This window comes from Rhinatrema bivittatum, chromosome 1 (assembly GCF_901001135.1).
Source record: "Rhinatrema bivittatum chromosome 1, aRhiBiv1.1, whole genome shotgun sequence".
Taxonomy (NCBI): domain Eukaryota; kingdom Metazoa; phylum Chordata; class Amphibia; order Gymnophiona; family Rhinatrematidae; genus Rhinatrema; species Rhinatrema bivittatum.
This window is the reverse complement of record NC_042615.1, coordinates 261,296,826-261,322,282: the sequence shown is the minus strand read 5'-3', so window position 1 is coordinate 261,322,282 and position 25,457 is coordinate 261,296,826. Positions and strand designations below refer to the sequence as shown.

General features: G+C 42.5%; 1 protein-coding gene and 1 long non-coding RNA gene across 2 annotated transcripts in view; one reads left to right on the top strand and one right to left on the bottom strand.

Moving 5' to 3' along the window:
• Nucleotides 1-1,144: 1,144 nt before the first annotated feature.
• Nucleotides 1,145-25,457, top strand: part of CDC25B (cell division cycle 25B) — a 45,509-nt gene continuing 21,196 nt past the window's right edge. Inside the window, exons 1-9 of the mRNA XM_029594141.1 lie at nt 1,145-1,902; nt 5,050-5,144; nt 7,056-7,107; nt 14,444-14,485; nt 15,522-15,558; nt 18,146-18,256; nt 20,729-20,851; nt 21,823-21,963; nt 24,342-24,416. Coding sequence (XP_029450001.1) covers nt 1,715-1,902; nt 5,050-5,144; nt 7,056-7,107; nt 14,444-14,485; nt 15,522-15,558; nt 18,146-18,256; nt 20,729-20,851; nt 21,823-21,963; nt 24,342-24,416 — 864 coding nt within the window. The 5' untranslated portion in view covers nt 1,145-1,714. The remainder of the gene's footprint in view (nt 1,903-5,049; nt 5,145-7,055; nt 7,108-14,443; nt 14,486-15,521; nt 15,559-18,145; nt 18,257-20,728; nt 20,852-21,822; nt 21,964-24,341; nt 24,417-25,457) is intronic.
• LOC115087229 overlaps nt 15,792-25,457 on the bottom strand; it is a 103,531-nt gene continuing 93,865 nt past the window's right edge. The window contains exons 2-4 of the long non-coding RNA XR_003855466.1: nt 21,794-21,957; nt 20,715-20,795; nt 15,792-17,085 (exon numbers count right to left, since the gene is read on the bottom strand). This is a non-coding gene — a long non-coding RNA (uncharacterized LOC115087229). The remainder of the gene's footprint in view (nt 17,086-20,714; nt 20,796-21,793; nt 21,958-25,457) is intronic.

The window sequence follows — 25,457 nt, the reverse complement described above, 5'->3', positions numbered from 1 at the left end:
AGCATTGTTGTTATATGTTTCCACCAAAGCAAGCTACTAAAACTACAGCTTACAGCTTCAGTTTATGAGGGGCCTCTACAAACAAAATTATTATTAAATTTCACATTTTACATTTTTGTAATGATATCAGGCCTCTTAATTTTGACATGGCTTTGGGTTCCAGCGTGTCTTAATCTAGCTCTGCATAACACAGTAACATAGCTGCTGACATTTAAAATAAAAGATACAGCGAGGGACATTTGGGGAGAAAAGAATGCCCTGGCAACTCTCCCAGGAAACCACCAAGTCATAAGGACTATTGAAGGGGAGAAAGGAGAAATGCTGCTTAGTGCTTTTATTTGCTTCACAGATGTCTACGAGCGCTATGGAAATTATACGTATACTAGTAGGAAAATATACTTATTTGCCATATACACTTCAGTATTACCCACCCCCATTCAGCTGCAGGTGAGGTAAAAGTGAAAGGAGCCAGGACCACGATGAGGGAAAATGTCTCGAACAGGCAGGGCCGGAGTAAAAATGATACAGCTCGATATAGTTTTAGAGATATGCTTTTTTTTTAATCATAGAAGGAGAGAGCCAGTGGCGAGGACAATAAGGCGAACAGTAGGGTAACACAGTTCGCCCGGGGTGGGGTGCAAAGGTTCGCGTCACTCTGGCTGGCACTTGCAAACTTTGCCTAGCCCCAGCCGCCGCCCGGCCATCTGCTCAAGAGCCACAACAGGGACAATTTATAAAAGTCCGAAAAATAGGTCCAGAAAAATCAGCACCTCCACGAAGCAAGCTTTGCTTTTTGAACTATTTAACGTTCGGTGTATATATATATATATATATATATATATATATATATATATATATATATATATATATATGTATATATGTACACACAACCCACCCACACAGTGTGCAGCGCCAGAAATTAGGCCAGCCCTTCCCTCCCGGTGAAATATGAAATGCAAAGTCTGTAGTGGCGCTGCTCCTCCTCCCCCCGCTGGCCTTTCTCATTTGCTGGCACCAAGCTCGGCATTCTGCGGCCTTCCGGGCTCCCGGGCAGGCCCCGGCTGATTGGCTGTCTGCTTGCCGCCCGGCTCTGTTATTTTTCGAATATAAATACAGGCTACTGAGCCAGGAGAGGAAACAGCAAGAGGCTGCGGGAAGAGCGGACGCCTCTCCTCTAACTTTTTTTTCTCTCTCTCATTTCAGATTAGAACAATGAGCTAGACTTATGTAGGGAATTCAGAGGAGCCAGGCTGGCTTTCCTCTCCCCCACTTTTTTTTTTCCTGCTGCTGCTGCTTTTGCTTTTTGCTTGCGTTTAACCTGCTTGATCTTTTTGTTTTCAGCATTTGCTATCGTGTTTTTTTTTTTTTTTTTGGGAGGGAGAAAAAGTAACCCTTTTCTGTACAATAACATAACATGACTCTGCACTGCACACACTGTTAGCTGCCGAGCTCCGAGCCTGCTCTGGGATGATCGCTGCTGAAGACACTCAGAGATGTCCATAGTTGGAGGGTTTTCTTTGGCTTTATTGTGCCATAGGCCTGCATGATCATTTCCTCTCAGTAACTGACTAAACATTTCACTGCCTATCTATTTGATTTGATGCTTTTGCAGTTCTTTTTTTTTCTCGGATTGAAAACGTTTGTAGAAACAGCCTGAGGATATTTTTTTACGCCGAAGTTCCAAACCAGCTTGAGTCTCTCGGTGCTTTGCAGAATGGATCTGGATGAGATCCTGGGCGATTTCAGCCCCTGCGGCAGTGAGAGCATGGCTAGGCCCAGAGTCCTCCCTGGCCGCTCTTGCACCTTCCCGGGAGTAAAGGGGCTTTTCTCCCCTGAAGCAGGGGTTATGTCACCGGTGACTAATCTGACTCTCAACTTGAACAATCTCACGGGGCTTGGCAGGTAAGTTTCCTTTTATTCGGAGTGAGTTGGTTCTCTTCTGTTGTTACTGGCACAGGTTGATCAGCTGGCCTACTTTATGGAGGGACATTTCTGTTTCTTTGGTTACAAAATTTTGCATGTATTCTGTTGTATTGTGCAAAAATCCCAAACAAAAACAATGTGTGTGTGTGTGTATATGTATGTTCAGTGCATTTCAATGGGATTTTAACATATTTCCTGATCCCCCCCCACATGTCCTAAATTTCCTTCAGATAACCTTGGGACAGTTGGCCATCCTAGATAGAAATGCTTTTTCCATGGCTTTGGTTTAGATTTACAGTAGCAGAGTCTTTTTTTTTTTTTATGTTGAGCTGCGAAAAAAGCTGAAACCTCACTTTCATGTGCATGGCAGAAACAGACTCCTTAGTTAATAAAACCCTGGGGAAAGACTGAAAGGAAGTAAAGAGTAATACTGATACTGAACTTTTTTTTTTTGGCTAATATTGATTTACAGAAAAATACAATTTGCGGGCTTTAAAACTGCCCGAGCAGAAGGGCCTGCCATGCTTCCAGGCCTTAGATATTCTTGACCCGACTTAATGCATGAGTAGGAGTGCAACCAGTCTGAACAAGTAACTGTACCATTAATGCAGTTCTGTCTGTTATCAGGTTCCAAATACATCTTCAGGCTTGCTTTGGGCTCAAAGGACAATGCTGTGTTTCTTGATCCCATTATTTGTGACGTTTTTTCTTATTTATCACAGGTCTAGGCCCTGCTCAGCCATGATTGTGCTGTACAGCAGGCTGCTTGCTCTAGGAGTCCCCAAGCTGCCTGGACTGTACTGTGAGGGGACTAATATATTCATTAGCTTGGGGGTTTAGGGAACAGCAGCTTCTGAATCCAAACCCTTCACACAAAACTCATTACGTAAACAAGTTTAGACATTTTTCAAATCCCTCCGATTAACTTGTGTTTTTAACTCATAAGCATTCACCTAAACAGCTCTTTAGAAAGGTGTCAAACTCTGTATTCTCTTTTTCTTTTTGGCTTCCTTTTAGTTAATGTAATTTGTGGACGTTTGTTACAGGAAGGTGGGTCGTGCTCGGCTGAGCTGTGCTGAGGATACACAAATTTGGATTATTCATCCTCTCCATTCAGTCTCCCTAGTGTCCTGGATGATTCTGAATTGAATGTATTCTTAAAAAAAATGGGGAGGGGTGACTTGATACAGGGAAACTTCGCAAGTAGAGCTACAATACAATCAGTTGCATATGCAGTTAAAGAATTTCGGAGGTGTGCACATTTTCAGTTAATGCAGGTGTTCGTGGCGCTCTCACTATTTTATATTTCTCACCCAATTCATTTGTGCTCAAAATATTCAACTACATTGTGCTCCATGACATCTTTGCTACAGCTCAAGTAAGGGCTGTGACGGAGCTTGAAAATCTTATATTCTTCCTTGCTTCCAGTTCATGAGCTAATTGCTCTCATTTTTTATTGTTTCTAACATAAATTTCACCTCCTGGTTGCTGTGCTGATAACTTGTCTCTTCGCTGTAAAGTAAGCACCGAAATAAATGCTTTTCTACTGAATACGAAAATATAGAGATGTCAAAATTAAATACATTCTGAGCTCATGCACATCTTTGGAAGGTGTTAAGGGTGGGCGCAAACAAGCAGAATTCATTGTAATTGTTTGGTTAACTGGCAGGTCTTAGATACCAAGCACCCGAATAAACTAGTGTTCGGATATGTATGCAACATTGTCTGGGTTATCTGAAATTTTTTAATCCAGATTACAAATAAATGTCAGTGTATCTATTCACTAGATTTGACTGTCTAATGGCTTCTAGACACTTACAAAAAGAGAGCAGTGGCTAGTATCTGAAATGCCCTGGTCATTTTGTCACTGGACTTCCTGCAGCTCTTATACAGTTGAGCACTGAGCAGAGGAGTGACTTTGGTTTTACTCTCCTAGGTTACACTATTGTCACTAATGCTTATAGAGCACGATTCAGACCTTATATAAAATCAGGTGGGGGACTTTATCTGATGGACAGAACTAGCCTTGTCAGTGAGATTGGCAGATTTTTTTCAATAAAAATTAAAAAAAACAAAACCTAGAAAATTGTGAGTGTTAAAATAATCAACAGAATGTTCAAGCAATTTTAGGTAACCATGGGACAGTTACCAAGTTTTTTTTTTTTTCCTCATAGACAGAATGGGGGAAAAAGCCTTAGGGGTAGATTTTCAAAGAAGTGCGCACAAGTTATAAAAGCCTGGGGCCACGCGCACATGCACGCTGGATTTTATAATCTGCGCCTGCAAGGGGGGGGGGGGTGGATTATGCAATCTCGCGCAGCGACGCATCCCGGCCTTCCCCAGTTCCCTCCCAGTCCGCTCCAATTAGGAGCGGACTGGGAGGGAAATTCTCTACCTCCTACCCTAACCTCCCCTCCCCTTCCCTTCCCTTCCTTCCCTTCCCCTCTCCTCCCCAAACCCTAAATCCAATTTTTTTTTTTTTTTTACCTTTGAGTAACTTACTTTATCTCTTGAGCTGAAGTAAGTTGTGCACGCCAGCAGCTGGGACAACAAAAAATAGCACTGTCCCGGCCCGGCACTTGAGTGCATACCGGCCTTTACGCGCATGGTGGGGCCTCTTGGAAAATTCGCCTGGCGCGCATAAGGCCCGGCCATGCATGTAAGGGCCGAAATTTATGGGTGCCGGGCATTTAAAATCTGCCGGTTAGTAAATCCGGCCCTGTATCTTTAGAAATACAATGTCCTAGTAGTTTATTCTCAAAAGAAATTGGATAATTTGATTTTATCTGCTGAGTAAAGACCGGATATGCAGCCCTGTGTGTGCCTTATACCTGGTTCTCATAGCAATCAGAATAGAAAATAAATTGTTCCTATTCAGTTTCACTTCCTTTACTCACTACTCCCCCCCCCCCCCCCCCCCAGTATTTTTTACCATGATATCAGGATCTGATTCTGCAGTAAAGAATGCTCCTGGTCCTGGGGGAATTGTATTTGTCAGCTCTGTGTATGAGAATGGGGCCTTTTTGCTCATCTTGGTTGACTTCTGAGCTGTCAACTGAAATTGACTGCAGAAACAGATATTGTTTGTTAAAAAAAGTAATAAAAAAATCTTAAATCCCATTCCAGTCACTGCGACACTCCGAAAAGAAAGCTGGGGATGTCCTTAAAGAGTGAATCTCCTTCCCTGATGCGCACTGATTCCACAGAGTCATCTGATGCAGGTGAGTTCTTACTGCGTTTTAAACTTTTGTCTTTATTGTTATTAATAATGCAAGTTAGTAACAACAATTCAGCATGTCTTGTACAGATAATTAAAAAAAAATGTGCATGGGAAATTACATGGTGTTGAAATTAATTTGACAAAGTCTTCCAGGTGCTTTCAAATGATACTAAATCTTCTGTAAGTAGAACAGGAAACCATTCCATTGCTAGGATTTGGCACACTTTGGCATCCCAGTCAGATAACTAGGGAGAACCAATAGGCTTCCTTCTAGTGGTGATTGTTGGTCTGGCAGCTGACAGCAGAAAGCTAGCCATATGTTTCTCAAGTACAATGTTTATCAGGTTCAGTGCTACACTGCTACTTTTCTTTCTTTTCTGCTTTAACTAGATTTGAAGCTCCTAAGTTCCCTGAGGAAAAGGAGCCACATGCTCCCAAACTGTGCCAGTCTAAAAGACTGAATGCATGGCACCCAGCATACTGGGCAGTAGTTTGGAAATCATAAATTTAAACTTCTAGAGCCTGACTTTCAAAAGCGTTATGTGCTTAAAACTGAGTCATGTACTTTACCCATGTAAGCGGGCTTTTGAAATTGCTAGAATATATGCCATTCAGTTGTCCATAGGTTTTATACATGTTAAGTGCACTTAATGTGGGTAAATGGCTTTTGAAAATTTCTGCAATAGCATGTTACATTTACATATATAATTCCTTTGAAAATTCACCAGAGAGGCACTTCAGGTTAACTCACTGAGTAGTTAGTTAAGGCTGTCAAGTAACTCAGTAGTTAATCAAGTCTGAATACATTGTCTTGTGTGGAGAAAAAAGCTGTTTAATACAAAATTATTTCTCTGGAGTTTGGAGCCCTCTTCTGGGTTGGCAATGTAGCTAGGCTGACAGGCTGTGTGAACATGAGCTCCTTTCTTCTTTGCCCTTTGTAGCTTTCAATTTAATATTTTGCTACTGCACATTTCAGTTTGTTGGCCAAGTTGCAGTTGCTTCTGGCTGGGGTTATTTCAGAGGAGCTGGCTTTCTGCATCCCTCTGATGGGGAAGGAAAAAGCAGACCACAAATGTCACAAAAACCTTTCTTTTGGAAGGAATCCTGTTTGCTTTCAAGCCATGGGATGATTCTGATTTCCTTAAAAAAACAAAACAAACCCCCCCCCCCCCCCCCACTCTTCTATTCTCTAGTATATTATTAAAATTTGCCTAAACTAAAAGTAGGCTTTGAGGTGACCATGTATTAAAATTACTCCCAGCACGTGATAGTGATAATTGTTTTGGAACTAGAGTACATGAAAGCAAAAAACAAACCAGCTTGAATGTCAATGATATGTTAATCGCGGCTGTTTGCCAGAAGTTGGTTTGGTATTTAAAAAAAAATGATTGTCTCTCAAGGTTTGTTTTTTTTAATAAACATAGGTTAGCTGTGACTTCCCAGCCTGACACTTAAAGGTCACAAACCCCTGGGACTCACATACTAAAATCATAGAATGTGAAACTTTGAGAACTGAAGTTCATCTAATAAATTCTAAGGAATTTGCTGTATAGGTAACTTTTTTTTTTTAAATCTGCTCTGTAACTTTTGCTCTCTAATTATATATTACTAGAAAGAAAAGTTGATAGACACTCATGCCTATATAGTAAAGTGGAAATTGGGCCTGACCATCACAGCCTGAATACAGATGGCAAAGAACTAGGACAACTAAAATTAGTGCTTCTTATTCTGAATTTGCCAGTTACTAACTGTGCATAAAAACACGAAGAATTTGAGGACAATTGGCTGACTCAGAATGTGTTGCTGAAACTTCCAGCAGATAAGGTGTGAAAGAGGCTCACTTTTCCACCCTCTGTCCTCCTTTTTCTTTTCAAAGCACCCTTAAGTGTTTTTTTTTTTTTTGTTTGCACAGGCCTCTGCCTGGATTCTCCTAGCCCCTTGGACCCAGTTTTGATCAACGACAGGTAAGTTCCCATCTTCCTTTTCCTATATGTTGTTGTAGAAGACAAGAACTGTGCTTTCTCAGGATACAATTACAACCGTAAAAACAAAAATGAGAGCAAAGGAAATGGTCTAAGGCCTAATTATGTAGTGAAACAAGTTGACCTTTCATTTTTATATGTTCAAGTGGACTAACACGGCAACTGCAATACTTTTTTCCCTTCTAACCTGGTGCGAGCAGTAAACTGCCTGCTGTCACTTAACTAATACCAATGGAGGTATGCGAGCCTTAGAAATGCCAGTGGTGCGTTGATTCTGTCACAGATTCTAAATGCTTGAGGGGCAAGCAGCCGACTGCTGTAGGATTTTTTTTTTTTGTTGGATGCCTTAGGAAGCTTGGTGACCACTGCGAGTTGTGACATATTTTGGGGCTGATACTATTTGTGCATGAATGACGTAATCGGTTTGTACCAAATATTCTATTTGTTTTTTTGTTTCTCCAGTCTTTTCAACATCTATATTAGAGGTTAGTTCTTAGATCAGTGGTTCCCAGCCTTTTGTTTCATAGCACACCTGGCACAAGGTTCACTTCGTTGTGGGATGCAAGCCACTTCACCATGATTTTTTTTTCTTTTTTCCCTCCCCACCCTATCTCACTGGCATCGTGATCACTTTCCCTCTCCCCCTACCCCTTGGTACCATTACATTTCTCTTCCCTTTTCTTTTCCCAACACCCTGATATCACCTTCTTCCTTCCCTCTTCCCCCACCCCTCTCCCCTCACATCATCATCTTCTTTCCTTCTCTTTCTCTCACCCCCTGGCATCATCACTTTCTCTAGCCCTCTAGCCCTCTACCTCTCCCCCCTCCCCCCACTCCCTGACATCATCATTTTCCATCTCCTTCTCCTCCACCCCCCGGCATCATCATCACTTTTTCTCCCTTCATCTGCTCTCCTCGCCCTGAGCATTATCACTTTCCCACTCCAACCACCTCTTCCTCCCTGCATGCATCAACATCATTACCTTCCTCCTGGTACCATCATCATTGTCACCACCTTCCTTTCTACCCTTCTCCCTCACCTCCTGGCATCACCACCTTCTCTCTCCCTCCATCTCTTCTCCGGCATCATTATCAGCTTCCCTCTCCCTCACCCCCTGGCATCATCACTTTCTCTTTCCTCTTCATTCAACCCCAGTGCCAATCACCTTCTTTTCCCTTCCATCCCCTGGCATCACCTGCTCTCTCCCTCGCCCCCTGGCATAATCATCTTCCCTCTCCCTGCATTCTTCTCCCCCACCAACATAATCACCACAGTCTTCCATCCTCCCTCACCCCCTCTCATAACCTTCCCTTAATCTCAGTCCCTGACATCATCACCTTCCCTTCACTCTCCCCCCACACCTAGTGGCATATACAGCTTCCCGTTCTTCGCCCCAGTCCTTGTACAGAAGAAGTCTGAGCAGGCTTACAAAGTGCTGCTTCTTCCTTCTTTCCATCTTCCCTCTGCAATCTGAACTGCATGGAGCCAGCAGGTTTCATGAGGCTACAGGAACACCCCTCCTCCAATGCAGTTTCTATTGCAGAGGGGAAAGCAGGAGCAGATGCCGATAAGTGCTGCTCTCCAACTCCCCCTGCTGCTGGGAGGACATCCTGCAGGCCAAGAGGGAACCAGGAAATAGGACTGCAGCCACAGCACAGCAGTTGGGGAAACACTGCTTAGATTAACACATTTATTATCTGTTTATGTAACATGGAGCTGTTGGCTGAATTCCTCCACAGCATTACTGTGAGCAAAGAATGTCAGAGTGAGTGCATGGAAGACACTGGAGCTCTGTTGCTGGCGGCTGCAGGTTTTGAGCAGCATGGCATTGGCTTTGAATGCTTTTTGGCCAGTCTGAAAAGTCTCACTCCAGGCATAGTAGGGTTAATGCTGTCCTTGCTTAACTCTTGAGTTCCAGTGGCATCTCATTTCTTTATAGAGAAGAGACATTTTATTTTAATGTGTGCAAGTCCTGAGCCCTTGAGTGAAAATCAGCGGGGATTTGTCTCAAGACTCTTAAATCATTGGAAATTAGCTTTCCAATGAACAGTCATTTGTATATAAAGAGGGCATTTCTGGAGCTTGTATTGATGTAAATATGAGATCAGGGGGAACTGGCCCAATTACTTTGGAGTTCTTTAATCGTGGTCAGGAAGATGGTGTGATGTGACATCGCTCCCAGTGAAAGACTGCTAGTGCTCTCTGTGGCAGCCTATAAAGGCCTTTGTCAAACTATAGATTGACTTCAGATCACTTTTATGATGAGGTTTTCAACTGAGCTGACTTTATTTACAAGAAATAATCATATACAGGCTGCATTTTACAGGAAGGAATCGGTGAAAATGAATATAGAGTTCTGGAAATCTGTATTGAGCAGTTGAATTAGTCGTTTCCCAGCTCCCTAGAATAGACTATACCAGTTTCTCTGTCCTCCTGCAGAACATCAGGGAATTTCCAGCTGCCTGTCCATATGAGCTGACACTTCTTTTCAGTTTACAAAAATCATCTTTGCCCCAGCTCCTTGTTCAGGGATTAAACTATTGCTTCCCCTCTCTACCTCGCTTGGGAGACAGTCAGTCAGTTACTCATACATCCAGGAAAAGTCCTCTTAGGGAGATTCCTCCCTCTTTGTTCCACATGATCCTCTGTAAGAGCGTAGGATGTCAGCTGGGAAACCAGATAGCGATTGACCAGCTCCATGACACACTCTTCTGTTATAGTAGCTCCTCCCAGTAATTCCTGCTACTTCACTATCTAGCTCAGGCCCTGCAATCACACTATCCAGAAGATGCCTGTACTCACTTCGGGGTATATAATGCTCCAAAATCAGTCTCCTGTCTATACTGCAGTGGCCTCTCTCACATTATTTTGCAGGGGCTACACTGGAATTTTAAAGGACGAAAAAACCCCCCAAATCCTAGACTTTGCGTGAGGGAATGGAGGGTGATGTACTACTGCCTGGAGGTTGGCAATCAAAATTAGATTTGAAAAGTTACTGTTACAGAGAATACTTGCTGATCAAGCCAATCTTAGGAAAGATAAACACCTTTTTAAAAAAATAAAAAAGTATTCAACTCTGTGGTACACTGCTTCAGGAAATCCAGCAGAGCGATCTGCTTTTAAACACTGCTGAATTCAAAGTAACAGTGTGGTAGATGTGGTGTGACATTTCCGGAGCACAGATGTCCTGTTTTTGTCAGTGGGCAGGGCTTCATGTCTTGTTTTTTTGCCTGTCTCAGCACGAAATAGCAACATATATCACGTGTCTTTAATTTCCATTCTGGTAAAAAGAAAAAAATACATATACGTGTTGTATAGATATAGACATATGAAGGAACATTATTGCTTAAAATATTCACAATATACAACATTTTTTGAAATTTTTAGGAAAACAATTTCAGTTATTTTGTGATACTTTTAATAAACAAAAATTAAACTAAATATACATAATCTATAGATAACATTTTGTGTTAGCAGCATTTTTTAATGTTTAAGTTTTTCCATAAGAAGGTGGATGGTGATTAATGATCTTGTAAAGAGTTGAGCATGCCGCGATGACATGATCTTGTATCAGAACAGCCTATACTTGTCGGTGCTGATCCTACACTAGCATAGCATAGAACTGTTCTTCAAGCCCGACAAAAGGCCGTAATGTCTCGCCAGTAATGGCTTCATCAGGGGATGGAATCGGCAAATAGCACAATTCTTTAATGCTATTGAACAATAAAATTAAAAAAAATAATTTATATGTATCTATATGCAAAATAGCTAAGCTTTAAAATACTTAAAGTAGAATGAAATACTAAGGACCTAATACAATGTCTGTCACGTAGTATTAATTATTCCAGCACGGTGTTGCAATGAAAGAAGAAGCTGGACATGTAACGATTTAAACTTGAAGAAAATCTATAAAATAACAATCAACAAAAATTAGCTTTAAACATTGTAGCAACCTAAAAATCTTCAAACATGCATGTATATTTTTAAAACGAAAATAAGAGGTGATTCGATCTCTCTCTCTCTCTCATATATAAAGTACAGGTAGAAATGCGCAAAGCTGATAAGGCTTATTGACAGTTAAAATGTTCAAACAAATGCCTTGGAAATCTGTTGTGAACGTTATCGCCGGCTGTAGCGCGGGGAATAGCACCACCTTTTATGGTGGTGCTATGGCCCGCCCACCACCGTAGCGCAGGCTTCATCGTTCTGCACGGAACAGTGAATCCTGGCTTTAGCTGGGATATTCAGCGGTGCTAAGTTAGCTGGCTAGGGAGTCATTTTTTTCAGATCGCAATGGGTCGTTATCCACGTGCGTTAGGGCCCTAACCCCATGCGATAACTACCGCATCGTGACAGTAGGATTTAAATTAGGGAAAGGGGCGGGATAAAAAAAATTCTGCCTTTATTTATTTATTTATTTAAAAAGCCTTCTATACCGATGTTAGTCGAAACATCACCTCGGTTTACATGGAACAAAAGCAACGGAAATTACAAGTAACAGGGGAAGGGTAAGGGATACAAAAAACTATAAGGAGAGCAGATAAGCATAGGAACAAACTGCTACAGGCAATAATGTTTTACTGTCTCACCCCCCCCTGCTCCTTTTCTGCCTGTGGCTCATCATTCCGCTGTATTTACAGCGGGATAATAAACCCTACGGTAAGTTAACTGGATAAGTAGCTCCTTCCCGTTATGTCCCCATCCCACCCATCACTTATAGCTATAGATTTCATCATTCTGCTATATTTCTAGTAGAATGATGAGCTGCGCTAAATGAAGAGGCAGGGGGTGAAATTGTGCGGCCGGTTGCATCACGGCGGTGCATTTTTGCCTGCCGTGGTTGCGGGCGGGCCGCACACTTTCGCACCCATAGAGCCACAGGAAACGCTGTAGTTTTATTTCCCACGGTGCTGCTGGCAATAAAATGTGGAAAACATTATCGACCACAACGCTGCAGGGCTATAACCCCGCACACACTCCTTCCCTTTCCCTCATTTAAACACCTCTGGGATGCGGCCATTATCGCTTGCAGTAGGGCGTTAACACACGCGATAAGGCCACATTGCATTTTGATAAAGGACCCTCTTAGCCAGTTAAGTACTTATCTCCTAAACGCGGCTGAATATTGAAATGCTGCCACTTATCCGGCTACGTGGTGCTCAGTATCTGCCTCCTGGTGCAGATTCCTGTGGTCAGTTTAGTTTTTTCCTCATGCAATGTTTTTCCTTTATTTTTTATCAAAAAGCTTGTATAGCTAGCATGGTAGCATATGTGGGAAGGGCCTAGGCTTGATTCCCAGCTGAGATCTGCTCCCTGGGGCAGAGGAGGCTGTGGAGGCAGCGTTCACAGCCTTCAGTTGGGAGGGAAGGGGCAGGGAGGAAAACATAAGTGCTGGGGCAACAGCAACACTGAGTGGCTGGATTTAGGCTCCCACGATTACAGGGTTGTGGGAGGAACCGGGATGCCAAGGACTGTTGCTTCAGTGGCCAGATTAAAGTGAATTAGGATGGGGTTTTAAAATAGAAAACTTTCCACCTGGTTGTGAATGAAGGTTCATGGCCTAGATCCCAGCCATGGTTCTGATTGACCTGCATGCCCTAAAGCAGCAGGAGCAAACTACTGGGTTAAACATTTCCCCAAAATAATGCACAGGCTTTTTTTTTCTAAGGAGGTGCATGTGTGCAAGGGTGTAAGAGTATCACATCTTGTCAGAATGTTGATTAAAGTAGCGTGATTGCTGTGTCAGTCCACTTGGATATGTAGAAATAAAGGTGAACGAACAAGTTATAGGTGATACTTTTTTTTATTTTTTATTTTTAATTGGACTAACTTGGAACATTGTGACTAGCCTTCAAGAGCTTAAGCTCCCTTTATCAGGAGACGGCAAAAATGTTGGCAAGTTTAAAACATTTGAACTTGAAAATTTGTAAATGATATCCTTTTACCTTTTTCTTCTCCTTGGATTCTCTATTCCATTCAAACTGTTTCTCTCCCCTACCATGCTGTGGTGATTTTGTGGAGTTTGGTGTAGCTCTGAACAAATTCCTTTATGAAAGTGCATGGAATAAATATGGCTCCTTGCTGGCTCGCTCTGCACCTTTGCCAGGTGTTTCCACAGAATCACATTTTGCATTCTGAAATACAGTAAGTAAAAGAGGAGTGGCGCCAGATGGTGTGTAGGGCACCATTGAAATCCCAGTCAGAACATCTGCCGACATTCCTAAACCTTCCAGCCTTCTGCTGGCCGCAGTGTGTCCAGTCTCAAAGGACCAAACTGTGTTGAAGCAGGGGATATTTAAAAGGAGGGAGGGAGAGGGTTAGAGGCTGGTCTGAAGCTTGAATTCCACCAGAGTAAGTGCCTGGCTTGTCAAAAGAATAATCTTTCTTCTTTTATTTTTTTTAAATACGGGAGTTAATTGGGTTTGGGCACGCTTCCCATCTGCCTCTGCTTGCATTGTCTGGCTGGAACAGAGGGGGCCTGCCTCCACGTGCTGAATAGGAGCACACTTCATTCTGCCCTGAATAGGATCTTTTCCCCCTCCACCCGCCTTTTGTCATACCACACTTGCTTCTTGCTGAGCTCTGCTCCGCTAGCAGCAGACAGCTGTGAGGACTGGCGTGACGCCTCAATTGGGCATCTGGTGCTTTTGCCAAACAATGCATCACATTTGCAAACAGGTGGGAGGCAGTGCACCTTAAAGCTTGAGCTATAGAAATGATCTGGCTGTGCTAAACCTCTTACAGTAGATGCAGAAATCCTGTAGCAGGCTTTTTTTTTTTTTAAAGCGCTGTTGCATTTTTATACAAGTTCTTACACTTTTTTTAGATTTTAGAGTGATTTAGAACTATAGACTAGATCATATGGCAGGCCCCAATGTTGTATGGATTCAACATTGTTCTTTTAAATCATACTTGTTACTAAAGGGCTACTGTGAATGTTACACCGATTTAATGTTTTCTTTTTGTATGGGAAAATACAAGCTAAAAGTGCTTCTTTACAGCTCTGCGTTCAAACAATCCCCTGAGGGGACTGTTTGAACTTCAAAAAGTTCCCTGAGGAACTTGTATGTTTATTGCAGGCACAAAATGGGGGTTGGGGGGATGTCTTAAAAAAGAGGAGATGCAAGCCATTCATTTTTGATGGGGTTTCATAGTATTTTAAAGATTCAAGAGTGTTAAAGGAAGTAGGTGGACCTTGCCCTGCTATTGAAGCCACCTGGGCTGTACTTTCCTTACTGTTCAGTTCTGTTTGTGTTGCATCTGATAGTAAAACGAGAAGCATCTAAGCCCTTTCTGATTTTTTTTTTTTTTTTGCAGCTTTGAGAGAGCGATTCTTGAATCCGGGAAAGTAATCAAAGAGTAAGTGCGCGGATTGTATTGTTCATTGATGTGAAATATGGGCGACATTTATTTAGCATTCAAGACCCTAGAGTAGAATATGGGGCTGGCCTGAACAGAAAATGTCCCATGTATTCTTTTCGGACCCCATCTTGAATAGCTTTATAAGCTGTCTGGTACCAATGGCTGAGAAGTTGCCTGCCCAGTTGTTTTTCCTATGAACAAAAGGTTTCTGTGGAGCAATAAGAAAAATAATAACAGGAAGTAGTTTTAATGAGACATGCTCCCAAATGGTTAAAATGTCAGTCTTCTAAGTATGTCCAGATTTGGATTTAAACAGGAAATCTATTGCTCTGCCTTTTTAATATTGAATGTGATTTATACCCAATAAGAACTTGTCAAAAGATGGAGGACAATAAACTAGACTATAACAATGGAGATTCCTCCAATAAGCCATGAATTTTTAGGATTTCTCAAGACCATCATAATAGGCACTATTGGCTTGGTTGGCCTTCATATTGCCTTACATTTAATCATATGGTCATAATCAGTCCATTTTTTCAAAAATGATTTTCAGTTATTGCAGTTAAAAACAATACACGTATTTCTCTTTTGGCAGCCCAACGATGTTCACAGCTGTTCATTCCAATTATATTCCCTGACACGGGTCCCTGTTTCGTTGAAGGATGTGCCTTGCTCAGACCAAAGCTGTCACTGGAAGGTGAACAATACCAGGCGGCTTTGACACTGTAACACGAAGACGCCAGCTGCCAAAAAAATTAGCCATTGAGATTGACGAGCGTGGCCAGCAGCAGAGTTTAGTGGAGCTGTCAGCCTTATATTGTTTTGAAGCTTTGGGCTGAAAAATGTAGACCCTTCAACGAAACACAGACCCATATTTTTTAGGTCCCCTCGCAGTTATTTCTTCTTAATGCCTCTCTTCATTGGAAGTCTACTTTCCATGCATAACCAGCCTTCTGAGACTAAAAAAAAGAGGAAAGTCAAGGGAAATAGTACTTGTAATCCTCTAATTGCTTTCTCTCCTCTGCTTTTGTAGCACCAGTCTGCCAATTCGAAGAATAAATTCCTTGCCGGTAAGTTGCATTTTATAGCTTATTTAATTTGCATTTTGCTTTTCCGACATTTCAAAGTGGATTACATTCAAGTACAGAAGGTATCCTATAAATCCCAAGTCTTTGCAATAAATAAAATAAATATATGTGCTGTGTAAAGCGTCTTTAAAGTCTCTAGCAATCGCCATTTTGGATGCTGCAGAGATCTCCCAGTAGCTTTCTTAAGAGCTTAGGGAGAAAGATTGCAATTTTTTTTAAAGGTTTTTTCTCCCCCCCCCCCCCCCCCCTTGGTAAGACTTCTTTGAAAACACTTGGCTCAATACGGTGCCTTAGCCCCCTCACATTTGGCCCATGCCCCCACCTCTAGCAGCTGGGTCATGTCTCATCTGAGTTAGCCCTTAAAAGGTGCAGCGGTTAGAGGACCTGGAGCATGGGAATCATTGCCAGTCCATGACCCCCCTATCCCTTTAATGGGAATAACTCGAAACACCACTGCCCACAGGCTAAACTTGTATTTATCCCCCCTAACGCCTTAAGAGTTCAGGAGTGCCTTGGCTGGGTGGAAGGCTGGAAACCTGTTTACATAATAGCTCTTCACCAGCCTGCGAGATTAAAGCTTGTATAATGTAGCTAGCTGCCTTAACCACAGCGAGAGAGTGAGAAATAGCAGAGATGTGGCAGGGAGAGACGGGGGAGAGCATTGCTAGAAATGAAAAGAATTTTATAGCCACTGTTATGAAGACTCACGTAGGATGAGGCAGGGTGGGGGCTGTCCACAGTATTCACCCATATTAACCTTTGCTTTCAGATTTATTTAGAGAAACCCTGAAGACTTTTTAACCTCTCTTGACCTTTGCTCATGCTTGTGCTCTTCCCAGAAGATACTAAAGCATTTTGGGAGACCTTTTTTTCTCATCCTTTTTTAGTTAAAATATTTTACAACCCTCCTATAACCATCCTAAGCTGGTAACAGTATAACATTATCATCAAAACCATACAAATTAGTTACATCAACCACATAACACAACTAAAAAGTAAAACACATAATAAATGTTAATGTGGGCACAATAGGAAGCAAACTTGTTGCACTGAGTGTCTGAGCTTCCTCTTCACTCTGCCTTGTGAGTGAACATACTGGCAGCCGCTTCAGTTAACATTGAAATGAACCATTTGATGTTCATTTGATCCAAGTTTTTGTGAGTAAGAATGTCTTAGATTTCTTCTTGAGGCTTAGCCATTTCTTTCACAAGAAGTCTAGGCAGAATCTAGAGTTACTTTTATGAAGGTGTCTGTTTGCAAGACAGTGTAGTGTGCTGGTTCCTATCAGAAATGTAACTGATCACAGCTACTTTTCTGCACCACTGATAGCACTTTCAAGCTCTTGAACTGCAGCCGACTCCCCACTGCTTCTCTTCACTCTGATAGATCCCCTGAGGGGACATGGGGGGCTGTTATTCTCCAGACTAGAACTTCCAGTGACATTGCGCTGGGCAGTCTCTGTGGTGGCTCTGTTCCCTTCTTCCTCAGCTTTCCTCTTCAGACAGGATACTGGTGAGAGAGGAGAATGAGTTGACATTAGGGTTGCCAACTGGCTCCAGGTTTTCAGGGCAGGCTGATCCGGTCCTGTTTTATCCCATTGCATGCAGGACCCTGTAGTTCTGATTTCCCTATTGGATTTCCTTAGAAGAGCAAGACTACAAGTCCCAGCATGCAATGTGGTAAAACCAGGACTGGATCAAGCTATCTTAAAAATCTGGAGCCAGTTGACAACCCTAGTTGACACATGCTGACAGTCTTGTGGTAGTCCCTTTGCATGCTGGGTCATAGTCCCTGAACTGGCTGTTCCAGTCCCTGGAACATTGCTGGCTGTTCTGCTTTGGAGAGCAGCACCTTGCATGTTTCTGCTGGGGCAGCATTTGGGGGAGGGAAGGGCATGAGTAACATTTTTCTTGTAGTCCTTGAGGGTTGGCTGTATATAGTCATTCACCACTCGTAAGCATTCATTGCTGTGCACATCTCACAAAACACAACCAGAGAAAAAACTACCACATAGGGGCTAGTGCAAGGAATTTTGCCACCTAGGAGGCTTCAAACTGGTGTCTCTTAATCTGGGCCCTTACTACTGGCTCTGAAGCAGGAAATTCAATGTTGCATTCTGGGTGATGGAGAAAGGAGGATGAGACTTAACTGTGCTCAGTATGGCAGAAAGAAAGGGAGGGGAGAGGGAAGAATAGCTGGAAACAAGGTAAAAAAACTTTAGAAGTATTAAAATAGAAATATATGGGAAAAATATTAAATTGTCATAAATCCGGCCACAGCTGCCATGCTCTCCCCTAGATGCATTTCTAAAACTTGGCTAACTGTTCAGGCTTTGAAAAAAACCACAATGCACTTTTTTGCGTAAAGACAGAAGGCACTTGCTTTCCGGCATTGGAGCTGACACATGGAATGCCCGCAGCAGTCCAAATCCTGCAGTGTTTGCCTGTCACCTCCCATATGCGTCTTAGCTGACTGTCAAATCACATCGAAAAATGTAATCACAAAAATTGTATTGAAATGAATGTAAATTTGCATTCTCTCTCTCTTTTTTTTTTTTTTTTTTCCCCAGGGGAAATTACTGGGTGCAAGTCCTTCCTTGAAAAATATTTCTAATTCTCTAGATTTGGGTGTCTCTAAACTAACAGAAAAGTCCTCAGTCCCTGAAGAAGACAAAGAAAATGTAAGTTCATTGGTTTTCTAGATTTGTCATCTTGTATTAAGGAAAATCGGTGTGTGTGGGTTGGCACCTTGGCACTATGCAGCTCATTTGAGTTTAAATCTGTCTAAGGCTTACTAGGTCAGGTATGCCATGGAGCCCAGAAAAATGCTTGGTGTTGCTGTAGCGACCCTTGCCTTCATCCTTCCTGCTCAGCAGGGCATGTGTGTTGCCCAGCTCTAATAATGCAATGTATGTCTGTGCCAATGGTAGGATAACCATGATCAATATGGAAAACCACATGAAAATTTGAGAAAACTTACAATAGGTTCGGTTCTACAAAGAATAGCCTGGACAGACATACATGTGTGTTTATAACAAGACAACCTGCTACGCTTTGATAAACGGGACCTAATCAGAATTCTCTTAAATTTTAACTAAAGGTCAGGTTTAAATTTTGGGATAAAAGTGTGAGACTGTATCAGTTTGCTTGAAGCGGTTTTGAATTAGCACATATTTAATTTCCTACCTCGACAGGAAGGGGAAAGAAAAAATTCCACGAGAGACGTTGCAAACAATCTTCTGCAAAAATCCATTGTGAAACATTTGTTGGAAAGGGTTAAGTTTAAAAGCAGGGCAAAATTTCTACACTGTGTTTTTGTTCAAGTTTTCTGAAAACAGTTTCTTTTCCCCAGTAGAACATTCTCTTTCAGAAGCTGCACAAATTCAAATCTTTGGGCACGTGAAGCGCTATTTAACATTGTGCAGTCAAATTGACTTTTAGGCTTTTGGAAAAATTCCTCAGTGGGTCTGGAGCCTAAGGGATGCCTTGGGCTTTTATTAGACTACCAGGGCAACTTTGGTGAGCCGGGGTGGGCAGATGGGCTAGGATGGGGGAAGCATTGTTGAACATGGGGAGGCGCAGGACCTGCACTGCTAATTCTGTAAATGTAAAAAAGTATTTTTCTGTGTCTAGGAGCAGCAGGGGTTGGGTGGGATAGGAGGTCGCCAAAGATCTTTAGGACACTTGGCCAGGGGTGGGGGGTGTCGTCACTTTGAGCTTATCGGCCCATCAGGGCATGGCCTCTAGCTGTAGCTAACTTTCTAGAAAATAATGTAGTGTGAGACTTTCCAGGCAAGCCACATAATTTTATTTACATAAAATTAGCTATTGAGTTGCTTTGCATGTATTTGTAAGCAAAGCTGATTACCATACCTGCACGTTTCAGGGGAGGATAACGTACGGTGTGTTAAATATCGCATGTTACTGCTGCGTTAGGCCATTTACCATATGGTAAATGCCTAACACAGGTAAGTAAATGACTCCCTAGCCTCCCAAATTTATAGGTGAGACACATTTATTGGACTGCTAACTTCCGCTTTGACATGATGAAAGGGAAAGTCACTTTTGGAAGAGAGTCATAAAAGATATTGACTTAATCCAATAAAAAAGGCGCATCTTACAACGTGTTGTTGTGACCTTTTATGTCTCTGTATTGCCCTTCCTCCTTTTATTTTCTGGCACTCCATGATGTCCCAACAATTCTTCATTTGCCTCTGCCCCCCCTCCCTTCCCCATCATTCCTTGAGGAGGTTAAATAAAGATATGGGACCAAATGTTGCAAGTACAATTTTAGGGTGGTCTTCAGAAAGAAGAGCGATTTGCAGTGGGCATCACGAGAAAAGATGGATGGTTGGTCTGATGGCCATTTGGGATTAGATGCATTGTGGATATTTTAATAGTGAAAGCTTTACCTCTAGCAGCTGCAGTGCTCCAGGTCTCAGTAAGTTCAACTCCCCCCACCCACCTTATCATAGAAATGAAGTGAAGGATTTCAGGCATGAAACTTTATTTAGTGCACATACACAAAATGCTGTACAACATGGGCCTGTGTCAGCCTAGTCAGTGGCTATTTTAACTCCTAACCTGCCTTGCAGCCAGTCAGGCTGGTTATAAGTTCTGGTGAGGCCTTCTTGCCAGCCTGCACTCCTCCTCCTTTCTCAGCTGTTATTCCTCCTTGCATCGGTTTTTTCGGAGCCAGCAGATTCAGGGAGACACCGCCCCTCCCCCCGTACCACCTTGGGGTGCAATCATGGCAACAGGCCCAAGTAACTTCCCCACTGATATCCCTATTAGCTGATAGCTCACCCCTTTTCCTCTGGCTGTGACAAATACCTAAACCAGCCCCCCCCCCCCCCCCTTGATTCTAACTCTTATCGTTCCTCTGTTGTAGGCGGGAGCAAAGGAGAAGAAAAAAGGGACGAGCTTCCTGTCTCACTCCCCTTCATCCTTTGCCCACTGACCTCTACCTCTAGACTGCAGCTTGTCTGTGCCCCGTCCCCCCCCCCAACCTTTTCCAGTTGTGCCTGACACAAGTGCTGGGGAGGGGGCCTACTGGTAGCGCTGATGCCAGACTAATAATGTCTCCCATGTTTGCTTCTGCTTCCGTTTTAATGCGTTCAAAGTTACGCAACTGCTTACCTTTGATTTTGCAGGAGGTGTTTGTATTTAAGAGGCCATCATCCCGGCCAGCTTCCCGTCTGCGACTGCGCACCTGCAATGCTGGGAATGAAAAGGAAACCTTAGCCCAAAGACCAAACTCTGCCCCAGCTCTGATGGTGAGTGCTTGCGCCCTGGGGGGGGGGGGGGCTCCTGTATTTTCATTTGATTGGAGATGCTCATTCAACATTGGCTAATGAAATTGTAGCAGTTGCACAGCTTCTTTATGTAATTGTCTCTATATTTTCATGTAGTTTACAAGTTGCAGATTTCCATACATGAAGGTGTATTCTTGTGCCATGCGTTTGTCTTAATCATTGCTAAAAAAACCAAAAACAAAACCTCTTAAGCTACTGCTTGTGATTTCTAAAAACCTTTCTATTTGTGCATTGCCTTTATACATTCCATTAACCAAGATGAATTAATTGTCTAAATGTCCAGGCTGAACTCTTTCCTAGCATGTAGCCGGATGGACCCGGGGACCAGTGGGTTATCTGCTCTTCTGCTAGCAGATGGAAGACAGAGTCAGATTTCCAGAACTCTTATACATCGTCCCTTCTGAAGATGCTGCCCAAAAACATACCACTAGAAAAATAAACATTTTTCTTCATTGCCCTTCTACGTGTGGAAATGAACTCTCCTTTCAAACATGCTCTACTGCTGTTTCACGTGGATATTTGCATAAGCAGACCTTCTACTGAGGCTTGCATGTCTCTAAATGGCTTTTGCCGCTGATGCAGTCTTTCCCTCATGTAGGTTAATGCTAGGTACATATGAAACATTTCAGAGATCATTTCTCCACACAGGCCTGAAATGGACAGACTGGCCAGGCATTGGTAAAATTTATCATGCATCTCTATTTTTATACTGTGATTGCAGAATTTAAGTAGCAGCCTTGTCCTGGAGAGAACTGGATTTTTTTTTGTGGGTTGTATTAACCATTTATCAGACTAATGCAAGAGTAATCCAGATGTTGTGGCAGATGAACTTTGACCACACAGGCCCCTCTTCCAGACAAGTTACGTTACAAGGGGAATGCTGCTGTAATGACAGTTTCTCACCTCTTTTCCATCTTGTGTGTCTCTTTCAGTTCTCCACCCCTGAGAAGGAGGATCCTGTGCTGGAGAGTGAGAGCCCGGTGCTGCTACATAGATCCTCCTTGACCTTCTGTATGAATAATGAAGAGGAGGATGATGGCTTTATGGACATCCTAGATGAGGAGGACCTAAAAGTAAGGAATAAGTTGTTAGGCTGTGCAAAATTGTTTTTTTTCCAAATTAAGGCCTGGATTTATCAAAATGTGAAAAATATCACAAGCGATAGCAAAAGGGGCATGTTTTATGGTAATAGGCAGTTTATCACAAAATGTACTAATACCTATGCAAAACAATAACCTTTTCACACTTTGTGATACATTTCAGAATTGTTGTTTCCCTGTACGTACCAGGATCAGTCCAGACTGCTGGGTTATGCCTCCCTTCCAGCAGGTGGAGTCAGAAAAGCTGAAAAGCACCCCCTAGATATACTGGTGTGCCACCTGTGATCCCTCAGTATTTCTCTGACTCCAGCAGCTTGAGAGGCATAACCTGCGGTCTTGATCCGTGGACCAGTTTTAGTGGTTTTGAAGCTCCTGGAGAGCCAGCTTAGCTATCAGGACCTGTCTGAGAGAGAGATTGACTAGCCATAATGCTCTCACACTTAGGTATTTATAGCTGTATGGGAAGCCCACCTAGTAACTCGAGGTGAGGTTTAGCTATTAGTGTAGGGGTTAGGGGCCACTTTGACATTCAAAGTGAGATGTACGTCCAGCACAGTGCTCTCTTGTGAAGATTTGATGACCTTCGGAGTGAGGAAACTCACACAAAGATGAGATTTATGCAATGTTCTCTCAACATAGCTTGATGGACTTTCTACCTGGGTAACATCAAGTTAGGTTGAGAGAACATTGCATAAATCTCATCTTTGGCTGAGTTTCCTCACTCCAAAGGTCATCAAATCTTCACAAGAGAGCACTGTTCTGTTCGTACGTCTCACTTTGAATGTCAAAGTGAGTCCTAACCCCTACACTAATAGCTAAACCTCACCTCGAGTTACTAGGTGGGCTTCCCATACAGCTATATATACCTACCTAGTATGAGGGCATTGCAGCTAGTCTCTTCTCTCTCTCTCTCCCCCCCCCCCCCCTCCCTCCCTCCCCCCTTCAAAACCAGCCTAACACTAATGAAAAAGATGCAGTTAAAATCAGTATTAAAGCCATGTGATAGGGCTTCACAAAACTGTGAGCACACTCCCAACTCCTCCTCTTTTTCAGATTTGCATCACACCATGCTTTATGGTGCTATCGCATGCATTAATGGCAATTAACACATGCAAAAACACCATAACGCAATTTGATAAATGACCCCCTAAGTTATATTGCAATACAAAAACACCTGACCTAAAAGATTGCTTAATGTCATTGTTTAAGCTCACCCTACAAACCATGTCCTCTAAATATTTCAGAAGGACACTATGCACGCAACGGGGAGTAGCGGTTGTTTGTTAAAGCTCAGATTCTCTGAAATTCTTCGGAACTCTTGGGAGTGCTCCTGTTTGGAGCAGCATTACAAATAACCTCCTATGGAATGAGATTGGGATTTGGATGTTAGATTTAAACATTTGCCTTACCAAATCTGAGTTTTACAGTCGGATCCTCCCAACACAGTCAGGTGTTGGGAGGATCTGATTGGTTCTTTTAGTTTAAGTGATATCATCTGTTACCTCTGCAATTGTGGACCAATGAGTGTGAAGTAATTTGTGACTCGGCTAACATGGGCTACCTTTAGGTTCGAGGAATTGTGAGGAAGATGCATGTGACTTCAGCACAATTCCCAGCTGATGCACTGAGTGTTATTTTGGGGACACTGTACAACATGCAGCGCTTCCTTCTGAATAATCTTTGTGAAATTAATACAGTTAAATCAGTACTAACAGTGTAAAGAGCACAAAGTTGTGATACCTTGAAGTTTCAGATCTCACCATCCACTGGCTTTACCTCTTTAACTAAAACCTGAATTTGCTTAATGCAACCCTGTGGTTTATGTTGTACAGCAGCATGTCTACAAAGAATGCTCAGTTAAGGAAACACTGAGAAATATTTGGTTTTCCTAGTGCAGCATTCATTTGGGCTGAAGGCTGGGTACAGGGCTGTCGCAAGGGATGGGTAAGAATGGAACCATCCTGGGTGATAAGCTGAGGGGGGGGGGGGGCACACTGACCATTGGAGTCAGCATTTGAGCCTCAAAAGGGAAAAGGGTACCAAAAGCATCTCTTATCCAGGGCATTATTTAGTCCAGCGACTGCCCTGGCTGAGTACCTCAAATGCCACAGACATGTTGCAGTGTCCTGATAATTCCTGGTTTAGAGTGGAGTACTGTAGGGGTTTTTCCCCCCCCTCTTTTAACTTTTATTGTAACAACTTTTGATGTCATGCTAGTGCATTTACCTGGCTATGACACAAATGTCACCCACACACAGCAGCATCAGCATTCAGTCACAACGAAGATTCTAAAAATTAGTTTTGTCTCTGAAAAAACTCCATGAAAAAGCATTTTTTTTCCTTTTCTTCAGAATGACTCTGACATACCCTATGGGATGGAGAATCTGCTGAATGCTCCATTGGTCAAGCATGAGGAAAGTGATTCGGTATGGGTTTATAACATGGTTTTTACTGCCACTTCAGATCTCCTTTATGGCATGTTTTTTATTTTATTTTCAGAAACTTATATTCTGCAACTTCCACTATTCTGTGTTCAATGCAGATTATAACAGAATAAAGCATATAACATATTAGTTGCTACCACCCAAGAAAGAGATCTAGGCGTCATAGTAGATAACACATTGAAATCGTCGGATCAGTCAGCTGTGGCAGTCAAAAAAAGCAAACAGAATGTTAGGAATTATTAGAAAGGGAATGGTTAATAGAACGGAGGATGTCATAATGCCTCTGTATCGCTCCATGGTGAGACCGCACCTTGAATACTGTGTACAGTTCTGGTCACCACAGCTCAAAAAAGATATAATTACGATGGAGAAGGTACAGAGAAGGGCTACCAAAATGATAAGGGGAATGGAACAGCTCCCCTATTATGAGGAAAGACTAAAGAGGTTAGGACTTTTCAGCCTGGAGAAGAGACGGCTGAGGGGGGATATGATAGAGGTGTTTAAAATCATGAGAGGTCTAGAACGGGTAGATGTGAATCGGTTATTTACTCTTTCGGATAATAGAAAGACTAGGGGGCACTCCATGAAGTTAGCATGTGGCACATTTAAAACTAATCGGAGAAAGTTCTTTTTCACTCAACACACAATTAAACTCTGGAATTTGTTGCCAGAAGATGTGGTTAGTGCAGTTAGTGTAGCTGGGTTTAAAAAAGGATTGGATAAGTTCTTGGAGAAATCATTACCTGCTATTAATTAAGTTGTCTTAGAAAATAGCCAACGCTATTACTAGCAACAGTAACATGGGATAGACTTAGTTTTTGGGTACTTGCCAGGTTCTTAAGGCCTGGATTGGCCACTGTTGGAAACAGGATACTGGGCTTGATTGACCCTTGGTCTGACCCAGTATGGCATGTTCTTATCAAATACAGAAAATATGTTTATATTTCATATATGTCCACATGCAGTTTTTAGGGTTGGCAACTGACTCCAGATTTTCAGGACAGGTTCATCCAGCACTGGTTT